Here is a 26,342-nt window from a genome sequence, read left to right on the forward strand (position 1 = left end):
GAGACATCGCACTGTCCCCTCTGGTTTTCTCTCTCACCGCCGGAACCACCGGGCATAGATGCACTGGTGCATCAGTTGCCTAGAGCGTGTCTTTACGTGTTTCTACCGATCAGTCTGCTGCAAGCAGGTCTGCAGAGGGTTCAGGAGGATCAGGTTTGGCTTCTGTTAGTGGTGCTGTATTGGCCATCTCAAGTAAGGTTTTCAACTCTGGTCTCTCTCAAGGAAAAGACACCTTGGGATGTTCCAGACAGAGCTAACATGTTGTCTCAGGCACAGGGCAGCATTTGGCACCCCCGGCCGGACTTGTGGAAGCTATGGGTGTATCCCCTCAACGGGGTGCTCTTTTGAATGATGGGTTATCCCCTCTGTGGTTGATACCATTCTAAATGCTAGAGCTCCATCACTGAATAGGCTATATATGTTTAAGTGGCCTATTTTTGCTTCTTGGTGTACAGCACAAAGTGAAAATTCAGTTCACTGCCCTGTTGGTACAGTGCTGGTATTTTTGCAGGAGTGTTTTGGGGCCGGGGTTGCCCCAGTGATGCTTAAAGTCTGTATTGGTGCAATAGCAGCTGAACATGTGCTTATCAATTTAGTCTCTATTGGTAGACATTCTCTTGTCTCTCAATTTATGCGCGAGGCATACAGGCTTAGAACTTTTCGTCCCATCCGCGTTCCTTTATGGGATTTGTCTGTTGTTTTAGAGGCGCTGTCGGGTGCTCCGTTCGAGCCCATAACAACGGTTACAGATAAGTTTTTGACTCTCAAAATGGCACTGCTAGTGGAGTTGGCATCGTTTAAGAGAGTCAGTGATTTGTATGCTCTGTCTGTCAATCCCTTGTGCATGGATTTTGCGCCTGGGTGTTCAAAGTTTGTGTTAAGACCTCGTTTGGGCTATTTGCCCAAGGTTAGTTCTACATATTTTAGTTCGCAGACCAGTATTTTTCAGGCTTTCTCTCTTCCCCCATTTGAGTCGGAGGAGCATGAAAGTTTACATATGCTTTGCCCAGTTCGGACGCTGCGAGTTTATGTTGACCGTACTAGTCAGTGGCGTAAATCAGAGCATTTGTTTGTGTGCTTTGGTGGCCACAACAGAGGTGTTTCAGTGTCCAAGAAAAGACTGTCTCACTGGCTTATTGATACAATTTCGAGTGCTTACGAAGCATGCGTTTTATCTTCGCCTTTGGGTATTCGAGTCCATTCTACGAGGAGCATGGCATCCTCATGTGCTTTGGCTAGAGGTGCATCCTTGGTATGGCAGCAGGGTAGCCTCTCTGCATACATTTTTTAGATTTCATAATCTGGATGACGGTTTGACTCCTACTTCCTAGGTTCTTTCTGTTGGAACAGGAGTAAATTCATAATTCCTTTTATTCAGATGCTTTAGTTAGTTTGTGCGCCACTATATACCATGATGAAACTATGGTTATTGTAAACCCACGTGACCATGTTAACCCATGTATTAGTAAAACCATGGTTAAGTTTTGTAAGGGAAGGTAAGGGTTAGTGGTAAAGGTTGGTGTAGGGTGTCTGTGGGACTCTTAATAATCATAATAAACATGCTGCTGCCCCTATACTGTATGCAAGATTTTAATTAGAGCTGTTCATAGCATCTAACACTATTTGCACTTACTGCAAGGAAAATGCTTTGTGTTGCTATTTACACTTAGTGTTGATACCATACCTCTGCCAAATAATAATGTAGTATTTGAATTTAGTAAGAAAACCATGTACAGTTGAAGGTATTGAACATGAGACAAGGGACATGATATGTAAAAATAAGTAAAAAAAACAAAAACAAAAACAAAAAAATCATGGAAAGCATAAACATTCCTGTAACTGGTAAATAATGATACTTGCAATACTGATATTTGATTTCCAAGGAACAAATATACTGGTAAAATGTATAACTTCAATGCACTGTAATTTGCTTTGAATAAAAAGTGAATGAATAAAAATGTATATGATATTAGAAAACTATACTTCAGACCAAAAATGCAAAAGAGATTTCTGAGATTTCTCTGTAAGACTCCTTGGTCACTGTTGACATCATGAGTATAAACTGTCCTTTCAAGCAAACTTAAAGAATTGTGCATGTATCCAATCTTAATTTTTTTTCTTGTGTAAATAGTGGCGTGTGGAACATTCCCTTCATGGCCCACATCTACCTGATTAAGGGCCAGGCTCTGCGGAATGAACTGAGAGAGAGGAATGTCTTTGTCTTGGAGAAGCTGGACCCTGATATGGCCATGTGCAGGAATGCCAGAGAGCTGGTATGACCACTGGAACAAAGAGCTGCTACATCTCTAGCACAGATTAAATCTAGATCAGTAAGAATTAATTAGGACTTTTATATAATCTACCAGTCAAAAGTTTGGACACACCTACAGTACTCACTCTTTAATATTGCCATTATATTTTAGAATAATAGTCTAATTAAATAATAATAATAATAATAATAATAATAATTTAATTCAATTTAATTTAATTTAATAACTGAATTTAATTTAAAATCTATTATTTGTTGGCTTAATTTATATTTATATCAACTGTCATGCATTTAAACATTTAAAACCTTTAGATAAAAATATTTTTAAGATCATGAGAAACATAGTCAAATTGGTCAAAACATTTGACTGGTAGCATAAGTGTATAGGGTTTTAATTATTAAGGAGTAATGTAAAAAGAAAATCTGTGTATTTCTTAGTATGAATGTGTTTGTTTAATTGAGGAAGAATGTATGGGTTTTAGAGGTAACATGTTGTAATTTTTCTCCTCAATTAAACACACAAACACAGTTTTTTGTTACCTTGAAAGCCATTTGTCTGTGACATTTAATGTTGGTTTATTAGTGCCTGATTTCTTAATGCTTTGAAACATCTGGTGCTCCTTTGTGTCCAAGATGTAACTGGCAAGTATTCCGAGTATATTGATGTGCTGTTTGTGTTAAAGGCATGACCTCTCTGTCTGTTTATGGCAGCTTCTGTGGTGCATTCACAGATTTCTCTGCTCCAGTAATGTCCCATCATCATCTTCCTCTGTCCCCTTTCACATCCATTATGAGACCTTGAACCAATGGGAATGTCTGGCTAGCTGCCATGTATTCTGAGTCCCTCATTTTAACAAACCAACCCAACTAATTGCTAACTATCCATTTTTTATTACTAAAATGCTTCATGTCTACATTTTGCTGCTAAGGACACCTTGAAGCTATGCATAAGCTCTATTCTGACCAGAAAATTGGCCATCTTAAAAACTCAATAAGGGATTTTTGCTTGTCATGCATCTCACAAGCGCTATACTAGAAGGGTCATCTATATGTGCCAATATCTTCACTCTCTCTCTTTCAATTTGACAGTTTTTATTTTTCAGTTTTTTGTCTCATTATATATTTTACATGGTGCTTTTCCTTCATTTTAGACAGTACAAAGAGAAAGAGAATCTCCCTCTCCGGAATCATTCCATATGCTCAGATCCCCAAAGGTTTAATCTTATTTTGATTATTCTATTATGTTTATCATTTAAAATTTGAATAAATGTCTTAAAGCAAGGTATCACTTTTCCAAATGTTTAGCAAGTGATACTGCAACCATACTGTATTACTAAATGTAGCAATACATTTACATTTTGTAAGGAAAAGGTCCACTAGGAAGTAATATTTGCCTGCTTCAAGTCCATACAATTTGTTAAAAGTTTGTTTTCAGATTACAATGCAATCTATACTAAAAATCTACTGTATGCTAAAAATCTTTAGATAAATTACTATGCATGAAAAAAATATATATGCTTTCAAACGTTTGATTTAAAACTATGTTCATTTCAGTTTGTATCTTTTCAAGACAGTGTTCAGGAAATCATCCCAGCCCTTTGGGAAGGTGATGCCATTGTTTTGAGTTGGATAAGCTACATCTGCTTTTTGATAGATTTCACCTGGAGAGAAAGCACCAGATATTAGGCCTATATGTAGAACCATAAAGTCTTGCTTTTCTTTTGGGTTAAAGTTGGTGGCAAGGCTTATGAAGGCAGTAAAAAAGATCTCCTGCATTACAGTTTTCCCTCCAGTAACATTTAAGTCCAAGAGCACACCAGTAACATGAAGCTTACCCTCACAATCTTCTTGACTTATCTCAGTCTAGGTACTTAAATAGTGCTTATCACTGACTTCAACATTCACATTGATATTTGAGATTGTTTTTGTAAAAGGCCTCTTTTTCCCAAATGTTGGTGAGTGTTTTGAAAAAGCCTAGAATAAGATTAAGTCTGGATCTTTACCCACCCAGGTACTAGAAACCTTGTCCCTGCTTCTAGAGTAGTAAACAGGAATTTTGATTCCTGCAGTTGCTCTATTCCCAGCACTTACCTGTATTCCCGTTCCCTCCCCCCTCACAGCACTTACCAATATCTGTCCTCCATTATAGAGTGCAACAGTGTCTGACAAGTTTTTCAGCCATCATGGTTCCAAAAGTATTTTTCCCATTTATTTGTTTTTTTGTTGGTATTTCATAAAATCTTTCATAAAGGAGTTGTAAGCCATGAAGTAAATCAACCAGCTCTGAGATTAATCATAACATTACAAATTTAGATTTGATGCAAAAAAAAAAAAAAAAAAAAAGTATTTGAAAAGCAGGCAAAAGACAAAGATAGAAGAATGTGTACTTAACGTCTTTAATGATGAAATGAACTACAATCCCATAAAGCATTTCAAATGAAGTCATTTAATTTAAAACTATTAATTTGAAGTTGTTCATTATAAGTATAGAAACAATATATTTATTGCAAGATATGCTGATACTGTATTTGCAAAGATACAACTAGTTTGATAATGTAGGGAGATGACTCAATTGCATCATTCACAGTGCATCATGGCGGTCACGACCATGCACTTTGGCGTGCTTTGTTTGCCATGATTCTCTGGTTGGTGGATATTTCCCTTCAGGATCATGGGTAGTGTAGTTCTTCACCAGGAATTCTGCTGTACAACATGATTTTTAAATAATGAAGTTGAGATAATGCAGACTGATTGATTTAACAGAGGCATATACTGTACTATCGATTAACAACCTCTGAGCTCTGAGCTAGGTCTGTCTTTAAAAGTTTGTAAGTTATCGTTAAAGATCAGTTCCCTTATAGAGAAAATGAAAGGGATTTTTACTTCCAGAACCAGTCTGTTGCACTCTGTTAATAGTCAGACATTATTTATCACAGCTTATTTGCTTATTGGTGATTTATTTTTATATTTGACTTTGGTTTACACCGGGTGTTTTATTTATTTCTTGTTTTATATTGTGTAACTTTTCTTTGAATTGTTTATGTTGGATATTTGCCATCATAAATAGAATTTGAAGGATCTAATGTAATTTTCTTTGTCCACCACAGGGAGTTTTCATGTACATAACAAATCTCCATGAGTTCGGAAGGCTCATTTCAACTGCCAACTACAACACATCTCATTATAACAATGACCTTTGGCAAATATTTGAAAATCCTCTGGTGAGAAACTAGATTACCAAATGTTTTCTCTCAAGTGTTTAAAAAAAAAAAAACATAATAATCCAATTTTAATTTACTGTTACATTTGTCATCAATAATGACAACCTGTTCTCACTCCCGAGGTGTCAAATACTGCCGCTTGTGCAAGAGCCCAGCACATCAGTCTACAGATGCCAAAAGCACCCTCTGCCAAAGAGGTATTGTGTGTTTAACCGCAATATGTTTTATTATACATATAAATATATCAGTGTGGTTATATTACACTATCATGTCGATTATTTTAGATCCCCTAACCCAACCCCATTCCTGAACCTAACCAATTATCAGCTGTATAATTCATGAATGAGGTTTCATGTTTAACATCGTTGATAATTGGTTAGGTTTAGGGATGGGGTTGGGTAAATTTAGTAACAATAATTTTAATTTACATTACACATTTAAAAAAAAAATATATGTTTAACCATTATGCCTAAACCCAACCAATTCTCAACATTATTAAAGACATAACAAGCAGATAAAAGTACAGTCACAATCATTTATTTAAAATAAAAATGATACAAAAGTACTATAATAATTCCAAACCATATGACAGCATTGTGTGAGGATCAGAGATTTTAATCGCTGAAAATCTTCCCCCTCTGTGAAGGCAGTGCCATCCAATACCAGTCACATATCTCATTCAAAAGATACATCCGAACTTCAGCTCATCGTAATTGGTCACAAGACATGCGAGAGCCAATGGCGTTTGACGCCTTCTCGTGGCGGCAATTTTTTAATTTGTTACTTGAACGAGTTGAGAGCTGAATGTGTTACAGCGGACGCTGGGGGACATTTGGGTCTGTTCTTCACACAAAGAGATTGGAATGCATGGAATACACCCAGAACTGAGCAGGTCACTTCAGCAGAGCAGAATGTGTATGTAAAATAACTGATTAAACATTAACCACTGTAAAATAATAAATGTTGCTGATTAAACATTACCATTGTGAATAAACGTGGCTGATTTCAAACATAATGAAAATCATACCCCAACATATCATGTCAGAATGACAAAATTCAACCCCAACATACAGTATAATTTGACAATGATAAAAATCGTATTCCTTTCGCGTTGGTCTTTGACCACGAACGTTTCTCATTGAAAGCAATGCGCTTGCCGGATGCGTCGGAAACTGACGCCAAAGGGTGCTTTGGCATCCAACCATTGACACGCTGGGCTCTTTCACAACCGGCAGTATTTGATGCTTTGGGAGTGAGAACGGGTTGATAATGAAGTGGAATGCTGAAAGGGTAAACATAAGTCTGTGCTGACCTCCATCTGGACTGGACTCAATGAACACATAGGGGCTTAACACTGTTTGGTATGCAGGCCAGTGAACAAATACTGTTAAGAAGTAATCCTTTCATTTCCACAGGACTGGAAAGAGAAATACATCCACCCAAACTACACACGGATTTTCACGGAAAACCTCTTAGAGCAGGTATAAACAAACATTTACATTTCACATTTACATTTATTCATTTAGAAGACTTGGTGGTATAGATGAGAAGATCATTCCATCCTTAAGGTACAGTGACAGTGAAAATTCAGGAAAGGAATTTTGTTCCTTTGTGTTCTTACCACACTCTGTGTTGTTGTTTTTGTATGTGTGTGATTTGAGCTAAAGAAGCATAATTTATGACACCATTGAAAAAATGTTATTTGCTCGAAATTTTGACCAACCATTTTAGAAATTTCTCTGCTTGTAACAGAAAATAGCTGCCCAGAAGCGTTATAAACATAGCTGCTGTGTGAACTGAATGAATGAATGTTACATTTAGATAGCACTTTTCTAACACTACACTCAAAGCGCTTTACACAGTGAACAGGGGACTCTCCTCAACCACCACCAGCATGCAGCATCCACCTGGATGATGCAACAGCAGCCATAGTGCACCAGTACAATCACCACACACCAGCTAATGGTGGAGAGGAGAGAGTAGAGTTATAGAGCCAATTAATGGATGGGGATTATTTGGAGGCCATGATTTAGATGGGCCAATGGGGGGAATTTAGCCAGGACACCAGGGTTACACCCCTTCTCTTTACAAGAAGTGCCCTGGGATTTTTAATGACCACAGTGAGTCAGGACCTCAGTTTAACATTTCATCCAAAGGATGGTGCCTTTTTACAGTATAGTGTCCCTGTCACTATACTGGGGCATAAGGACCACACAGGCACCCCCCTGCTGGCCTCCCTAATACCTCTTCCAGCAGCATCCTTAGTTTTCCCCAGGAGGTCTCCCATCCAGATACTGGCCAGGCTCAACCCTGCTTAGCTTCAGTGGGCAACCAGTCTTGAGCTACAGGGTGATATGGCTGCTACTAATACAGACCCTGATGCCATTCACTTTCCTAATGCAAACTAATTGCCCATGCAGAGAGGCAGGCTAGAAGTTAGTCATTGCAGTAGTCCATTCTATAGATGATAAGAACCTGAGCAAGGACTAAATGCCTATGCAGAATGGCAGGCTAAAAAATAGACATTGCAGTAGTCCATTTTAGAGATGACAGGAACCTGGACAAGGCATTGTGTAGCATGTTCAGAAAAAAAGGTGCCTGATTTTCTTGATGTAGTTAATGTGCTCATGGTTGTGATGTTAAAATGACATTTTTCAGAATTACCCTTTTGCAGCTTAGTTTTATAAATGGACTGTATGGACTGGGAATGGCACTTTGTGAACATTAGAGTATTCTGTATCTGCATAGTACATTGAACACTTTTATTTCAGTAGAGCAAGAAAAAAACCTGTGTTTTCATGATATGTCCCCTTTGACAAATTAGCATTTGTCTTCACATGACAATCCCACTGTAGAGTTTGAACTAGGATTTATAAGAATGATTTATTTATTTATTTATTTATTTTTATGCAGAAACAGCCGTGCCCATGCTGGGTGCTGAGGGCTAACATTGACAGGATGATATTAAGCACCTGTTTATGTTTCTGCAGCCATGCCCAGATGTTTTCTGGTTTCCTGTGTTCTCGGAGAAAGCCTGTGATGAGCTGGTGGAAGAGATGGAAAATTATGGGACATGGTCTGGTGGAAAACACGAGGTCAGTCAAACCTGCCGGCTTTAAAACAGTCTGCAAACATTGCACAGGTTTTTCCCAAAAGTGAGTCTCAAAAAGGACTTACAGTAAAAAAAAAGGATTTAATTCATTATTCTTAAAAGAATATTCAGTCATGCACATATTTAATTCCTATTTTGTGGAACATTAAAGACATGAAGAGTGTTTAAAAACAGTCTGGGCTTTGCTCAATGGAAATCACTTATCATTTTTGTAGACATTACACAGCAGGACAATTACTAACTGAGTGCATTCAAGGTTTGTCATGGACTCATGCCCATTTATTTATTTTTACTCTCAGGACAGGCGTATCACTGGAGGTTATGAGAGTGTCCCGACAGATGACATTCATATGAGACAGATCGATTTTGATAAAGAATGGCTGCACTTTATCAGAGAATTTATCTCCCCTGTAACTCTCAAGGTCTTCTCCGGCTATTACACCAAGGTGAGCCGGTCCATCTGGGTCTGGGCTGAGCTATAATCAGTTGTTAAATCAGAAAGTCTGAGCATGTGTTAAGGAAAGTCTGTCCCATCTTTTTTCCTGGACCTCTCTCTATCTCTGTTATTTTCTAAGGTGTGTTGTCATGTACTGTTTGCTGGATGAGCACTGTGAAGGTGAACCCCATGAAGCCTGTTTAGAACATATCCAGCTCATTTTTCCTCAGAATGTTTAAGATTTGAGACCATTTAGACCAAAATACCATTAATAACAATACCATAATACATTTTTTTCATGACAACGAAGCACATTTTCCCCTTAAATTCTCATTATTCTAATGTTGCTGGGTACTTTTGACTTTGTTTGTAGCCCCTATTGTTTTAGTTGGCAAACATTTTCTTCCTCAATGGGAGTCTATGGCAGCCCTATGAACTGGACATAGGAAAATTATGAAATCTGGCACACTGACTGGGGTGGGCATGAATAGCCACCTGACCAATTTTAGGGTCTCTATGCCAAACCGTCAAGTTTTCTTCTGGTTATAACTTTTTAAGAATTAAAAAATGTGGTATAGACACAAATTCTTCCTCTTATTACTCTTCTTGTGGAATTTACCCCTTACATTTAAACTTTTGAACCTTTTTTTGTCATTTTGGAATTAGACAGTACCAATTTTGTCATGATCAGCCATATAACCTGTCTACCATTTTGAAGTATGTTTACATTTTGATGTAATGGAAAGAAACTTGGTACTGTAGGCATTACTGGCACCATATCCTGAAGGTACCTGAGTAGTTTTATAATATTGCCACCTTGTCATCAAAAGAAATACAAATTTAAAATGTCAAAGTTTCATTACTTAAGTAACTTTTAAATTGCTGAGCCTAAAGTTATTTCTGTGGTCGCTTCTTATTCCTTTGGTCATGCATAGTCCAGTGATACCAAGGCTCAGACATATTACTTTGGCATTTTGAATATTATCAAAAACAATTTTTCTGCTATTCCTCTTAAAAAAATCACCCAGTCTTAGCCAAAATTGGCTCTAGACGATCTTCAGCCAAAGTTGCTTAAAAATTCACAATTCGCAAATTGCAAAAATAAAATAAATAAATAATAGTAAAAAAAAAGCTGTCATCCTAGAGGGGTACTTTTCGAGATATTAGCACTATTATTTCGACAGTGCCAGCACCAAAGAGGAGATGTGACTGTATCTTCGCAACGGAACATGGTAAACCTCACTAGTGCCATGCCCTGAGTGAACATTACTATGTTGAGGACAGTGCCACTCAGTGGTGTATTATGCCAATACGAAGGTAACCACTACATCACTGTGCTTGGCTGTGCTATCTCTCAGCTTGGTTTGTCCCTTTGGCAACTGTTCAACTAGTGGCAGCATTGTACAGTGGATTGGAGATCGGAAAGGTAGCCGTTCAAATCCGAATTTTCATTAAACTTCACACACTCAAGTGCAACCTTTCCCCTGTTTCTTACCTGTAAATAGGCCATACTCTTGTATCTAATTTTCCTAGTCAGCCACAGGGACATTTTATGCACATTACACATCAGCATGATTTCAGAAGCCTTATTTTAGCAGCCAACCTAAACGCTTCCACAGCCTGCTGTGGAGCTTTGTTTGCTCTTTGGTTGACTTGACTCATGGAATTAGTCAAGTCATGTGTCCCTCATCTCTCTCTCTCTCTCTCTCTCTCTCTCTCTCTCTCTCTCTCTCTCACACACACTGTTCTTTTGGAGGGCTCTTTGTCCACTGTTCACTGTTAGGTCTCTGGTTGATTTGACTCATCGAATGTGAACTCCAGTTGGCACCGTGTGTCTGAGGTCTTTAGGGGTCAGTCATTAAAAGAGCCAGTAAATTTAAAATAATAACAATTGAAGGTCCTCCTCCCTTTTTGCACAAATGTTAAATGGTTCATGTTATTCTTTATGGAATGTTTAACCTCGTGAATGAATTATTCTATTCAGCAAACCAAACACCCATCTGCTAAAGGCCGGTTCACACCAAGAATTATAAATATAACGATAACTGTAATGATAACTATATTATATTATTATTTAGTTTGCTGTTATAATAAGTGGTGATCTGGTGCTGGAGTGTGTTATTTTGAGGGTCATGATGAGTGCGGTTCGAGGCCCTTTAAAGTTGGATTGGTTTTGATTGGCTGTCAATGTTTTTATCGTTCATCAGCTGGAAGAAAATCACTCTGAAAGTGATCCAAACAATATTGTTCCTCGGTGATGTTATCATTATGGTGGACTCCACTATTCTCTTAGAGTTGGAACGATTTGTAAAACTTTATGGTTATAGTTATCATTATAGTTATCATTCTTGGTGTAAATGGGTCTTAAAGCTTAAAGGACTTTCAGATACTTTGATTGTTGGGGTTTGAATGTGTATCACATGTGTTTTTTTGTTTTTTTTTCAGGGCTATGCGATTATGAACTTTGTGGTGAAGTACACGCCAGACCGACAAGCCTATCTACGACCACATCATGATTCCTCAACGTTTACCATTAATATTGCCCTCAACAACAAAGGCATGGACTTCCAGGCAAGCTTGTTATATTGGCCTATTTCAAAGACAGTAGGGGTCCAAAAGTGTCAAACGGCATTTAAAATCTTGTATTATTAAATGAAAGTTATGTTTAGTTAAGTTGGTTAAGTTCATTTTAACTTGGAATTAATGTTTTTTTTTTTTTTTTAAATATAAATACATACCAAATACTGTAACATTCTGAAATGCATCTCTTATTTTTTTTTTTTTTTTATGTAACTTTTCACTCAAATTGTTATGCTGATAATGTAACTTAAAATGAAACATGCTGTATTAAATTAGAAAAGAGTGCAAAGTAGAAGCATTTTACTAGTGATCTCAGACTTTTGGACCCCACTATATGTCATTGTGAATTAAAAAGCTTCACATGTGGATTTCCCCTCTATTTTAGGGTGGAGGGTGTCGATTCCACAGATATAACTGTTCCATAGAGTCTCCTAGAAAAGGTTGGAGCTTCATGCATCCAGGCAGACTCACCCACCTTCATGAAGGACTACCTACCACCAGTGGCACACGCTACATAGCAGTGTCCTTTATAGATCCATAGACCCCCTCCGACAGTTCTACACTAAGAATTTAGTCTCATCTGTTTGGCTGTCTGTTTTGCTGATTTATTCTTGGTTTATGTGTTGTCACTGTTTGTGTTTGCTCTAAACATTTACTGCTGTCAAGAGAGAAGAAGAAATGCTGTTCAACACAAGTTTAATAAAGGTTTCTAAGTTGGTGCTCACATATTTACACACACACTCAGACATTCACGCATATAAACCTTGTTTCAGTTTCAGTATTACATTACAAGAGATATTTGACTGTAATTGTTCTACTGCAACATTGGCAACACATCAGGTGAGGTCAGTAACTGTTTATTTTTACAGGTGTGGTTCGGGGGTTTAGCAGAATAACTTCGTATAATCTTACTTGGTCACTTCAGTTTTCATTTTAGGTTGGTAAGGAGGACCTCATTGTAAGCTCAGCTCAGCTCAATGTACTGTATGTACAGTTATCTGGATGTTCAAATTGAAGAGTTAGAGGCAATATAATAACATAAAGTAACTAAGCATGTGTTTACAAAAAAAAAACAAAAAACAAAACACAACACAACTTTTCCAGCAGCTATGGATTATGGATATACTGTCAACATATTTGACCATCTTCAAAAAGGATAGACATAACATTGTATCTTTGCACAAAATGAAACAGTAGGATTTAAAATGAATTCTGTTTTAAGTTTTTTGTAAACAAATTCTTGCTAAAGGAAAAGTTTTACTGTAAAATTCAAGGTAAAATGTACTTTATTTTCTGAACTGAAAATGTCTCAGAGATGTTAAATGTTTTACTTTCTCTGAAAGTTGTTCCTTATAATGTCTCAGCCAGGTCAATCTCTTAACTTATTTTGAAATTGTTGAAATAATAAAATGTGTTTTTAAAAAGAAAGTTTTTTTTTATCTTCTGCTGACAAAAACTGCTTTGTTGCATAAATTTTGCATAAAAAATAAAATCAAATAAAAAAGCCTAACTGACGTAAGATGCAAACAATTCCACAATACCATTAGGAAATCATTAAGCACATTTAGCTAACCAGTCTTGCAAAGCACATTATTTAATGCACATTCATCAGACCATAGATCAAGGTTAAAAACAGTCCAATAATTTAATCACTGACTGAGTCAGTTAAATATAGTCCAGCTCTGAAATATGACAGACATTCCATTTTACACCATTCTTTTCATTTCACCATTTTTGAAACATGGAAATCAAGCGAACTAAACTAAGAGCACCTCCTGAGATGGTCTGTGATCACTTGCAGCGTTCTCATGGACGACACTGTTCTTGCAGTTGCAAACTACTGTATTTTCAGATGACTGAAACAGCAGAAACAGTGAGCACTCTGCATGTGTGTGTTCATGAGAAGCTCTGCGCTTATTGGCGGCAGAGCACCTCTGAATACACAGGGAATCAGACACGCATCAACGGCTTTATTCTTGCGTCTTCTTCAAGATATAATCAAGTGTGTTTCTTAAAATGCTCGTCTTTGTGTCTGACAGCATTTCTTGTCACATGTCACTACAAGATTTTTATAAGTCGCCTGCCACAGAAATAACCCATGACTGCGCATAAATATCCACATTTGGCGGGTATGTGGGTGCTAATTTTACTCTGAACAAAAGGAAAAACACAGAATTTACTAATTTAATTAACCAGAAGTTACATCACAAACACAATTAGTTGAAGGGAATCATGCAATAATATTTACAAGAAAAAGAGAGAACCGCTTGCTTTTTGGCTGGAGCTTTAGCCTTAATAAACCATCTGAAACCAAACTTAAAGGCCAAGGAACTGAAACCTGCTTAAAATGAATAATAGTCCAATGGGATGGAAACAATGCAACAGTTATTACATCTAAAATGTATCCTTGGACCTGTCCATGTCATTATTTCTGTGAGAGAAACTTCACTGTGGGATTGTGTTGTCACGGTCTCGGTGAGTCCGCTGGTTTCATTACATGTCATTACATGTTCTCTCTGTTTGGTTCAGGTGTCGCTGGCTTGCGTAATCAGCATTGCCATGGAAGCCTTGATTGTTTCCATGGTAACGCTGATCATTCCAGCTTGCTGCGAACAAGCAGCACCTGATCGCTCTTAGTTCCCTGACTATATTTACCTCACTCTGGTTGTGTTCGTCGCTCGATTGTTGTTTGAGTCCTGTTGCTTACCACTCTCTCCGCCCTAGTATACCCTGTTACATGTTCTGTGTATTGGTTACCAGTCATGTGGTGTCGTACCAATGTGCGTCGTGATTGTGGTTACCATCCTGCCTGTTGCCTCACTCTCCTGAGTTCCCCTCAGTAATACCTCTCTGCACCGGGACTGCTCCGCACATGACCACTACGCACACAAGCCTACGAACATACTACTCTCTGAGGATTCCTCCAGGTTCTACTCAACACGACCACTACGCACACAAGCCAACGAACACACCATCCTTCTCCAAACAGCAGTCAGTGCTGGGGTTCCCCTACTGAAGCTTTACCAGCATTGCTGTGTCGCTATCCTTTACCGTTGATGTCTTCAGCTTTCGAACTCTTGCAGGGGCATTATGAAGTTGGGCCTGATTATCACCTGATTATGATCAGGAAGGGGGATGAGTGGAAGACCCATATGGAGCACTTTGAATATTCGGTCATGCCGTTCGGATTGGTCAACGCCCCCGATGTCATCCAGGGGGTTCGTGAATGACGTGCTTCGGGACATGTTGATCGATTTGTTTTTGTTTATTTAGACGATATACTGATCTTCTCCCAGAATATCGAGGATCATATCCAGCACATCAGGCAGGTGCTTGAGCAACTACTAGAAAACCGACTGTTCGTTAAGGTGAGAAGTGTTTTTTTTTCATGCACAATCGGTTCTGTTCCTGGGTTTCATCATCTCATCCTAGGGAGTGCTCATGAACCCTGTTAAAGCTAAAGCAGTTTCTGATTGTCCAACCCCGGACTCCTGCAAGTCTTTGCAAAGGTTTCTTGGGTTTGCAAATTTTTTTACCAGCATTTCATTTGAAACTTCAGTCATCTCGCCATGCCCCTGATGGATCTCACCTCCACCCGTACTAAGTTCTGTTGGTCCTCATGGGCAGAAGCCGCGTTTTCTAAATTGAAAGAAAGGTTTACTACTGCTCCATTCTTAATACTCCGGACCCTTCACATCAGTTTGTGGTGGAGATAGATGCATCAGAGGTTAGGGCCGGTGCTGTCCTGTCTCAGCGCTCTTCCTCGGATGGGAAGATGCATCCTTGTGCCTTTTTTTGCACTGTCTGTCCCCAGCCGAATGGAATTACGACATCAGTAATAGGGAGTTGTTGGCTGTCAGACTGCCTTGGGGGAGTGGTGTCACTGGTTAGAGGGTTTGGGGTACCTTTCATGGTCTAGACTGACCACAAGAACTTAGAGTATATCCGAGGAGCCAAATGTCTTTACTCCATACAGGCTCGTTGGGTGTTTTTTTTTTTTTTTACCCCTTTTGATTTTATTTGATCCGGGCTCAAAAAATGCCAAGCCCCATGCTCTATCCCGATGTTTTGAAGTCGGGACCTCCACCACCCCTCCATATACCATCCTCCCCACCTCCCGGGTGGTGGGCATGGTGTCCTGGGATGTGGAGTCTAAAGTCCATTCCGCGCTGCGTAACACCACCTCGGCTGCCGGATGCCCAACAGGTCTGTTATTCATTCCATGGTCAGTCAGGACGCTCGTTCTCCAGTGGGGCCACTCGTCCAACATCGCCTGTCATCCAGGGGCTGCTCGTACTCAGGTGGTCATTAGACAGTGATTCTGGTGGCCATCGCTACCACAGGACATTCGCCATTATGTGTCCATTTGCCCTGTCTGTGCCACTAACAAGACTTCCTGTCAGCCTCTGGCCGGGCTCCTCAAACTGCTGTCAGTCCTTTCGAGACCCTGGTCTCACATTGCCATGGACTTTGTTACCGGTCTGCCCCCTTCCCATGGCAACATGGTCATCATGGTGGATAATTTTTTGAAGGTGGCTCATTTTATTCCCCTCCCCAAATCACCTTCAGCGAAGGAGACAGCGGTTGTAGTCATTAATCATATCTTTCGCATTCATGGTCTCCTGATCAATGTGGTTTCTGACAGGGGACCCCAGTTGGGCATATTTCTGCAGAGAGCTGGGGGCTACTTTAAGTCTGTCCTCTGGGTTCCATCCCCAGACTAATGGGCAGGCAGAGCGGGTGAATCAAGAGCTTGAAAAGACCCTGCGTTGCATTGCTTCCTGTAATCCATCTTCTTGGAGCTCTCATTTGGCCTGGGTCAAGTACGCCCACAATTCTTCTCCGTCGTCGTCTATGGGGCTATTGCCTTTCCAGTGTTGCCTAGGTTACCAGCCCCCACTGTTCCCTGCCCAAGAACCCGGCACTCAGTTCCAGTCCGCACACGCCTTTATCCAACGGTGCCGTCGCAGCTGGCGAATAGCCAGAGAAGCCCTCCTCCGGACTGGTGCTCATATTAAGAAGTCGGCAGATCGCCACCAGTCTAAACCTCCAGCTTACATTTGCATGCAGAATGTCTGGTTGTCTACTAAAGACATTCCTCTCTGACTCCCAAATTCATCGGGCCTTTTCCCATCACTAAGGTCATTAGCCCGGTGGTGGTCCATCTCAAATTGCCCCCTTTCCTTAGTCTTGTCCACCCGGTGTTCCATGTTTCCTGTGTTAAACCCTTCGTTAGGTCTTGTCTTCACCCTTCCGCGCCCGTCCCACCTCCGCCTCGTCTGGTGGAGGGCGCCCCGGCTTATACTGTCAAACAGTTACTCTATGTCAGACGCAGGGGCAGGGGGTCCAGTACCTGGTAGACTTGGAGGGTTATGGCCCTAAGGAGAGATGCTGGGTCCTGGCTCGGGACATTCTGGACCACGCCCTTATCAATCAGTTCCATCTCCAACATGGTAACTCTTCTGGGTATGCCGAAAGGCGTCCCTGAGTGAAGGGTACTGTCACAGTCTCGGTGAGTCCACTGGTTTGTACCAGTTTGTCATTTCATGTTCTCTCTGTTTGGTTCAGGTGTTGCTGGCTCATGTAATCAGTGTTGCCATGCCTTAATTGTTTCCATGGTAACGCTGATCATTCCAGCTTGCTGCGAGTGAGTGGCACCTGATTGTTAAGTCAGACTGAAGGTCTATTATTCATTCCGTGGTCAGTCAGGACGCACGTTCTCCGGTGGGGCCACTCGTCCAACATCGCCTGTCATCCAGGGGCTGCTCATACTCAGGTGGTCATTAGACAGTGATTCTGGTGGCCGTCGCTACCACAGGACATTCGCCATTATGTGTCCATTTGCCCTGTCTGTGCCACTAAAAAGACTTCCTGTCAGCCACTGGCCGGGCTCCTCAAACCTGTCACAGTCTTGGTGAGTCCACTGGTTTGTACCAGTTTGTCATTTCATGTTCTCTCTGTTTGGTTCAGGTGTCGCTGGCTCATGTAATCAGTGTTGCCATGCCTTAATTGTTTCCATGGTAACGCTGATCATTCCAGCTTGCTGCGAGCGAGTGGCACCTGATCACCATTAGTTCCCTGACTATACTTACATCACTCTGTTTTGTGTTTGTCACTCAATTGTTGTTTGAATCCTGTTGCTTACCACTCTCTCCCTCTGCCCTAGTATTCCCTGTTATGTGTTCTGTGTATTGGTTACCAGTCTGCCTCTTGACTCGCCTCCCTTGATGCTTCTCCCGAGTTCCCCTCAGTGATACCTCTCTGCACAGGGACTGCCCAGCACACGGCCACTATGCACACAAGCCTATGAACATACTACTCTCTGAGGATTCCTTAAGGATCTACTCAACACTAACACTATGCACACAAGCCTACAAACACACTATCCTTCTGCATGCTGCAGTCGGTGCCAGGGTTCCCCTGTTGAAGCTTTACCAGCATTGCTGTGTTGTTAAATAAATATCAGATCATTGTCTCCGCACTTGGACCTTTTGTCTCATCCTTCCTGACACTTGTGGCCATGGAACTTGTGTGGCGTTCTCTGATACGCTATGTCCCGCATAATTAAAATACATTTCACTGATCATGTGAACTATAACATAGCTACATGCAACACCACAAATTTAAATGATTATCTGTTCTGCTGTTGCTAATAAAAGAATAGTATTAATACATCTTACGCAAGTTACAGGCTAAACGTGAATGTATTTAAACATATTTTTTTTTTTTTTCGCAAATCATCTGGCCCACAGGCCGTATGTTTGACACCCCTGGTCTAAAGACTCCAAGCATGTGACTAGATATATTGAAAAGGTTAAGTCACACGATTCCAGTCTAGTCAGCTATAAAGATTATGATGGGAGTGATTTTGGTGTCAAGATGCTTGCACTCAAGGTGTGTTCACACTATAGTGGCGATAGCTTTAAGACTGCATGCAAAGCACAACTTTCCCTACAACTTAATCAGAAATGCGGCAATGACATGTTTAATATATAGACCATTTCAAGAATTTAAACAAAAACAAATGAATTAGAATGGTCCAAACATATTTCCGGATCCTTTCAACTAAGTCTCTTTTTCAAGGTAGGTCAGTCCACTCTGTGGCCATTTTTGGAATGCTATTTGGCAGTTTGGGCAGCTATTTTTCTGTGTAAACAAGCATCATGACAGTGCAGCTCCTATCTACTTGAATGGGGAAAGACTGAAATCTCCAAAATGGTTGGTCAAGATTAAGATAAAAGAACATATTTCAAATAAGCAGTAAAATGTTATTGGTACGAGGCACGTGTGGCGCCGACTTCACTCGAGCAGCCTAGCCACAAAGCGTGCTCCAATCCCTGGGGGTGCGGGTCCGGCGACGCATCTAACTCGCACTGGATACTCACCGCTCTGTTCCTGGACCTGCAAAGATGCCAGCAGGTAGAGAGCATTCTTCCGAGAAGAGGTGTGTTCAGTGTTTAAAGGCAGCTGTGATGAGGCTGTATTTTTTTCGTTGACTGTTGGCTGCCGTTGGGAGTTCCAATTTCTTCCATTCATTTTAATAGGAGTGGCCCGTCTCTGCTAAATGGTCTCTGTTTTGGAGCAGGAAATGTTCACGGAACAGTGACGTCACCAATGAACAGTCCTTGAAATGGTCTTATAGAAATTCTTTATATTATTTCAATATTTTATTAAATAAAAGTAAAACATTACACATCACTTTCACATTGTTTGTTTAAATAACATAAGTCTCATCAGACTTAAAAGTGCAGTTACTGTTTATTGGAGCATGTTTATTGTTTATTTACAGTCCCACAGACACCCTACACCAAACCCTAACTCTAAACTTCCCTTACAAAAATTAACTATGGTTTTACTACAGTAACCGTAGTATCACCATGGTATTTTTTTATAAAATCATAGTAACCACAAAATGAAATATGGTTCCTATATTAACACCATATTACAGTAGTAACGCCATGGTAAACTGCATTAAAACTAAGACTTTCGCCAAATAAATATGGTTACTACAATATTACTTTAGTAAAACCATGGTTAAGTTTACCTGGATAAAATCTTTCTATCAACTCCATGACCTTCACAGTGACCAACTCACTGTGAGGAAATATACCTTTATATTCATTTTTAATTATAAGTAGTATTAAAGGAATAGTTAAGAATGGAGACAGGAAACAGTATGGGGAAAAAGTGTGACAAAAGGTGTAATCGAACCTGGGTCATCCGCACGGAAAAAAACACATCCACTCTGTCGTTACACCACACGCCACTGCAGCGACACTAGTGGAGCAGTTTTTCTTTAATTTCTTCCACCAGAATATTAGAGTGCAAATAGCCATGCCGTGTGACAGGTGCTATTTTCATCTAGTGCAATTAGTCACTCTGATTTGTATATCTGTTCTGTTGAAATGTGAAATTTGGCAACAGACGGCTGAAGGCAATATGCAATAAAAGTGGCATTTCTTCCTTCTGAATATTTTTTAAGTCATTAATGGAATTAAGGAATCTGAATTGTTTAGAGGAATCAAATTCAGAACCAGAATCATTACATTTATTTCAATTACCATCTCTAAGCATGACACATGCTCCCATTATATTCAATGAAACTAGACATCATTGATTATAATGGGAACAATCTAATTTTGACGCTATACACTAAGTCGCCAAGCCGCTGTATTGTTGGTTGCAAGTAATTGTTACTGCTCAACTACAGTATTTGACATGAGGTGGTTCCACTGTCATTCACTCACTGCAGGTAGTCACCGCATTGCGCTGCTTATAAGAAAAAAAAAACAAACAACAACAACAAAAAGCTCAATTTCGCATTGCCACCCAGTCGTGGCCTCTTTTCCCCTTCTTTTTTCCACTCCCTTAAAAAAAAGGGGGATTATCCGACTGGGGTGACCAGGTCTAGTCGGGGGGTGTCCCTCCCAAGGGGAGGATACCGCAGAGACCACACCTCGCCCAGAAAGAGAGGGGGTATTTAAGTGGAAATATGTCACATGGCCTTGCCGAGCTTTGTCAGAAGATTGTCATGTGGAGAAGTCTCATGGTAGGTCCTACCCAACGGGGGAGGAGTTACTACAAACATGGAGACTGAGGCAGAGGGGCCTATGCCAAGGCAGATGCAGTTTGCCAACAGGGAAACTAATTAGCAGAAGATATACATTGGATGGGGTTTCCTACGGGGAACCGCCACATGCGGAGCACCTACCCCAGTACAGGGCTTTAGTTAGCACGTCTCGCCGAAAACTCGACTGCCACAGGGCTCGGAGGAAGTCAACCAGGGAACACAGTTTGTGAACACTACTGGGAGTTAATGGCACACGTCTTCAGCTCAGGGGAGGTGAAAGGCGCTATGTGCAAGCGATACACCCGGCCGGCTGTCCCGGACTTACCTGCTTGTATTGCGTGCCACTACACGGGACGAAACCGGTTCCTCCCGTTGGTTGTAGAACCTCGCAAAGGTGTTGGGTGTTGCCCAGCCCGCTGCTCTGCAAATGTCTGTTAGAGAGGCGCCCCTGGCCAGGGCCCAGGAGGCCGCTACATCCCTGGTAGAATGGGTTCATAGCCCTACCGGGGGCAGCACATCCTGGGGGTGATATGCCATAGTTATGGCATCAATGAGCCAGTGGGCGATCCTCTGCTTGGAGACAGCGCTTCCTTTCCGCTGTCTGCCAAAGCAGACAAAGAGCTGCTCAGAGATTCTAAAGCTCTGCGTGCGATCCAAATAGATGCGTAAAGCGCGCACCGGACACAGCAACGTCAGGGCTGGGTCTGCCTCCTCCTGGGGCAGCGCTCGCAGGTTCACCACCTGGTCCCTAAAAGGGGTCGTGGGAACCTTGGGCACATAGCCCGGTTGGGGTCTCAGGATCACGTGAGAGTAGCCCAGACTGAACTCCAGGCATGTTTCGCTGACAGAGAACGCTTGCAGGTCTCCTACCCTCTTGATGGAAGTGAGCGCAGTCAGGAGGGCAGTCTTCAAGGAGAGTGCCTTAAGCTCAGCTTACTGCAAAGGCTCAAAGGGGGCTTTCTGTAGACCCTGAAGAACTAAAGAGAGGTCCCATGAGGGAACGAGGCGTGGTCTGGAGGGGTTCAGCCTCCTGGCGCCTCTCAGGAACCTGATGATCAGGTCATGCTTCCCCAAGGACTTACCGTCCATTGTGTCTTGGTGTGCTGCTATAGTGGCTACGTACACCTTCAAGGTGGAAGGGGACAGCCGCCCTTCCAACCTCTCCTGCAGGAAGGAAAGCACCAATCCAACTGCGCATCTCTGGGGGGTCTTCCCGTCAGGAAGAAAACCACTTAGCGAACAGACGCCACTTAAAGGCATACAGGCGCCTCATAGAGGGGGCCCTAGCCTGAGTGATCGTGTCTACCACCGCGGGTTGTAGACCGCTTAGGTCTTCCACGTCCTGTCCAGGGGCCAGACATGGAGATTCCAGAGGTCTGGTCGCAGGTGCCAGATGGTGCCCCGTCCATTAGAAAGAAGGTCCTTCCTCAGGGGAATTCGCCAGGTGGGGTCTGTCGCGAGGAGCATGAGGTCAGAGAACCACGTCTGGTTGGGCCAGTAGGGTGCTACCAGGACGACCTGCTCCTCATCCTCCCTGACCTTGCACAGGGTCTGTGCAAGTAGGCTCACTGGGGGAAATGCATATTGCGCAGTCCAGGGGGCCAGCTGTGTGCCAGCGTGTCTATACCGAGAGGTGCCTCGGTTAGGGCGTACCAGAGCGGGCAGTGGGAGGATTCTTGCAAGGTGAAAAGGTCTATCTGTGCCTGACCGAATCAACTCCAAATCAGCTGGACCACCTGCGGGTGGAGTCTCCACTCTCACCTGAGGGTAACCTGCTGTGACAGCGCGTCCGCTGCAGTACTGAGGTCGCCCAGGTTGTGAGTGGCTCGCAGCGACTTGAGGTGCTGCCGACTCCAGAGGAGGAGACGGCAGGCGAGTTGTGACATCCAACGGGAGCGCAGACCGCCTTGATGGTTGACATATGCTACCGTTGCCGTGTTGTCTGTCCGAACTAACACGTGCTTGCCCTGGATCAATGGCCAGGACCTCCGCAGGGCAAGCAGAATTGCCAGCAACTCGAGGCAGTTGATGTGCCAACACAGCCGCGGGCTGTCCACAAGCCGGCAGCTGCGTGCCCATTGCAAACGGCGCCCCAGCCCGTCTTGGAGGCGTCTGTCGTGACCACGACGCACCTGGAAACCTGCTGCGGCGGAGCCGAACTACCCTCGTCCAGTTCTTTTAGCGCCTTGGCTTGGTGGACCTGCAGGAGAGCCATGGCGTGCAGGGCAGAGGCGGCTTGTCCAGCAGCACTGTAGGCTTTGGTTGTCAGGGACGACGTGAACCTACAGGCCTTGGACGGGAGCTTTGGGCGTCCACGCCAGGTGGCGGCACTCTGCGGGCTTAGGTGCACCGCGAGCGCCTTATCCACCAGGGGAATCGCCGAATAGCCCCTGGCCACCCCGCCATCGAGGGTAGTGAGGGTGGGGGAGCTGAAAGATCAGGACCGGGCAGTAAAAGGTGCATCCCATGATTTTGTCAGCTCCTCGTGCACTTCCGGGAAGAAAGGTACTGGAGCGGGGCGTGGCTGCTTTGAGCAGTGCCGCGAGCCCAGGAACCAGTCATCGAGCTGCGAGGGTTCAGAGAAAATCTGAATGAGTGGTTGCTTGCCAGCTCCTTTTATACCCGTATGTCCGGGGGAGTGGCATGCAAATACCACTCGGAAATTTTCATTGGCCTTTTATCAAAGTCCAGAGGTGCCTCGGGCTCCCAAGAGTGACCCCTAGTGTCACTACATCAACACAACATTGAGTGAGTGACAGATAGGGAATCCAGGATAGATTCCTCTCCTTTTACGTCATTTAATGTTAGAATACCTTTTATAGCAAAGGATGGCTGCACAAAAGGATGTCTGCCAGAAAGTAAATTCAAATTGTGCCAAACAGGAGTATGAGTGTGCAATATAGTTTGAGTCCACCTGTAGATACCCTGGCCATGGATAGAGTTTGTATCATTCTAATAAACTGGTCCCCAAAATTTAACTTTTTCAACGTATACCATAAATAGCTCCATTCCAGCCGATCAAAGGCTTTTTCGGCATCAATAAATAGGAGGCCACTGGGTGTTTCTAATGATATGTAATACTCGACGAACATTGTCTGAAGCCAAGCATCCCATAATAAAACCTGATTGATCTGGATCAATTAATTTATGTACCACTGACTGTAGATGTCTGGCAATAACTTTAGCATAATTTTTTACATCGTCGTTAATCAAGGAGATGGGCCTGTAATTAGCACAGTCCGAATGATCTTTGCCGGGTTTAGGTAAAACCGTAATTAGAGCTGTATTGAGGTCTTTGTGAAAACTGCCTTTGAATATAGTCTCATTTATAGTGCGTAGCCAAATGTGGCCTAGTAGATCCCAGAGCACCAGGTATAAATCTATTGGGAGGCCACTGATTCCCGGGGACTTTCCTTTATTTGAACATAACACTGCATTGTGTAGTTCTTCTAAAGTAATTTCAGAGTCAAGGCTGTCAGATTCCTCCTTTTAAAGTATGTTTAAGTTCAACTGCTTGAAAAACTTTTTTAACTGGACAGTACTGGGTTGCATTTTTGAGGTATATACAAGTAAATGCAAGTTTATTGTTTATTTACAGTCCCACAGACACCCTACACCAAACCCTAAGGGTCGGCTCGGTCTGCTTCCATCTATGTAATATTTATGTTTTGTAATATGCATTAAATATTCTGCTCTTCTTCTAAGCAAATTATTGAGTGCAGCCCTTTCTACCTTTAATTTTTGTTGTGTAACATTGGAAAATTGGTGACCCAATTCATTTTCTAGTTCCCCACATCTTTTCTCTAATACAGATAGTTGTTCAAGATAGTCCTTTATTAAGTCTAGCAGAAAACGAGATAGCATTTTTCCTTAAAACCCCTTGATGGACACCCATAACATATCTTGATTGAAAACAGAGTCCTGGTTTAATTTGATAAAATCAATCAGTCCTGCTCTCAGTTGAGAAAGAAAGTCTTCATTTTGCAACTAAGCGCACCCTCCCTCTCCCATATCCCCCCTCTAGCAAACGTCTGTGGTGCTCATGAGGCAATGTCTAAACACTATTCACCTTATTAGCCCCCTATGAATTTAACAAATTGAGGAAATAAAATTATAAATTGAATATTTCCAAACTCCGAAAAACAATCTGAAATGTAACAATTTTCATAACGGCAACCAGATTTAAACTAAGAACTGTGGCCTGCCTTTTCTAAGTAAACAAACATACAATAGTTAAACAAGAACTTTACATATAACGGTCTACCAACCTGCACATGAAAATTGTTTAAAGGAGATTAAAAACAAAATGCAGTTGAATATAAATAAAATACTAGTTACCATTTCACTTTGGTGAATTGAAACACAAGCGTACGCTGAAAAAGTCTTTGGTCCATGTATTGCACAGGTTTGTCAGCAAAAGCATTACATGTCTCTTTAGTCAGCCTCCTCCATTGCCTCCTGAAGCGGGAAGTTTAAGGCTTTAAGGGCAGCAGGTACCGTTGCGGCATCAAGACCCTCGAGATATATTTCCGCATCCTCCGGAGATTCAAACGAGTATTTCTGACCCTTATGGGTGACTCTCAGCGATGCTGGGTAGATCAGGAAAGTTTCAGCGCCTTTCTGATGAAGCTTGAATCTTACAGCTGAGAACGCCTTTCTCTTTTGTGCCGTCTCATGACTGTAATCAGCATAGAATTCCAGGCGCGCTCCACCGGGCAGAATGGGTTTTGCTTTCCAGGCTCCTTGAAGGTTGGCTTGCCTGTCAGGATATCGGAGGAGCTGGAATATCAACGATCGTGGTTTAGGTGAGTTGAAGTTTGAGTATACTCGATGAGCTCTATCGATCTCGATCAGGCTTGAGCATGCCGAAAGGTCAGGGATCCATTTAGGTAGCATTTTCTGTAGAAAGCCGACAGGATCATCCCCTTCCATTCCTGTTGGTAGATTTACCAGGCGGACATTGTTGCGACATGACCGGTCTTCAAGGTCATTGCATTTTTGCTGCATCTGTTCAAGCTGAGACAGGCAGAGGTTCGTATCTTTTTTGTTTTGCATAAACTGCCTTGGAGATTGTCCACTATCGTTGTGATAGACGCCATACTTTTACTCAGAGAATCCATTTCTTCTTCAGAGATCAAAGAACAGCTCTGTTTTCGTTAATATAGTCATTGAAGGGATTTAGGGCCGACTTTATTGCCTCCGTCAACATGCAGGAAACCATTTCGCGATTTGCCTCCTGTTGTGCTTCGATTGCTAGGCTAACAATTGAAGCTATGTCGTCCACGAGCAGTTTGAGGTGTTTGCAGCCGAAGCTGATTTTTGGGGAGACATCGATTTTTTACTAGTTGCCATTCTTGCAATAGAAGTGTCCAGTTGTTAAAGAAGACGTTATCTTTCCTCCCAGTGAAAAAAATACCTTCAATTAGGAGGTTTTAGTCAGGAGCCTCTGTGCGGCCATCTTGCAGCGCATGCCACCGGAAATCCCCCCCACTGAGAATCATGTTGAAAGAGCCTTAATAATTGGTGATTCTATTGTATGGAACGTGGAAAAAGAGACTCCAGCCACCATTGTTAAATGCATTTCCAGGACTCGAGCATCTGGCATCAGATCAAATTTACAAATGCTGGCTAATGCTAAATGTAGATTTTCCAAA

At 41.9% G+C, this 26,342-nt stretch overlaps 1 protein-coding gene across 2 annotated transcripts in view; it reads left to right on the plus strand.

Annotated features, from left to right (window-relative positions):
• LOC127434416 (procollagen-lysine,2-oxoglutarate 5-dioxygenase 2-like) overlaps positions 1 to 13,110 on the plus strand; it is a 68,534-nt gene extending 55,424 nt beyond the window's left edge. The window contains exons 13-20 of one of the 2 annotated variants that reach the window (XM_051687150.1): positions 2,132 to 2,273; positions 3,421 to 3,483; positions 5,377 to 5,490; positions 6,906 to 6,971; positions 8,481 to 8,585; positions 8,902 to 9,048; positions 11,484 to 11,609; positions 12,004 to 13,110. In XM_051687150.1, the coding sequence (XP_051543110.1) occupies positions 2,132 to 2,273; positions 3,421 to 3,483; positions 5,377 to 5,490; positions 6,906 to 6,971; positions 8,481 to 8,585; positions 8,902 to 9,048; positions 11,484 to 11,609; positions 12,004 to 12,159 (919 nt within the window). In that variant the 3' untranslated portion in view covers positions 12,160 to 13,110. The remainder of the gene's footprint in view (positions 1 to 2,131; positions 2,274 to 3,420; positions 3,484 to 5,376; positions 5,491 to 6,905; positions 6,972 to 8,480; positions 8,586 to 8,901; positions 9,049 to 11,483; positions 11,610 to 12,003) is intronic. The other variant, XM_051687151.1, reaches the window with a different exon arrangement.
• Positions 13,111 to 26,342: the final 13,232 nt, after the last annotated feature.

This window comes from Myxocyprinus asiaticus, chromosome 44 (assembly GCF_019703515.2).
Source record: "Myxocyprinus asiaticus isolate MX2 ecotype Aquarium Trade chromosome 44, UBuf_Myxa_2, whole genome shotgun sequence".
Lineage (NCBI taxonomy): Eukaryota > Metazoa > Chordata > Actinopteri > Cypriniformes > Catostomidae > Myxocyprinus > Myxocyprinus asiaticus.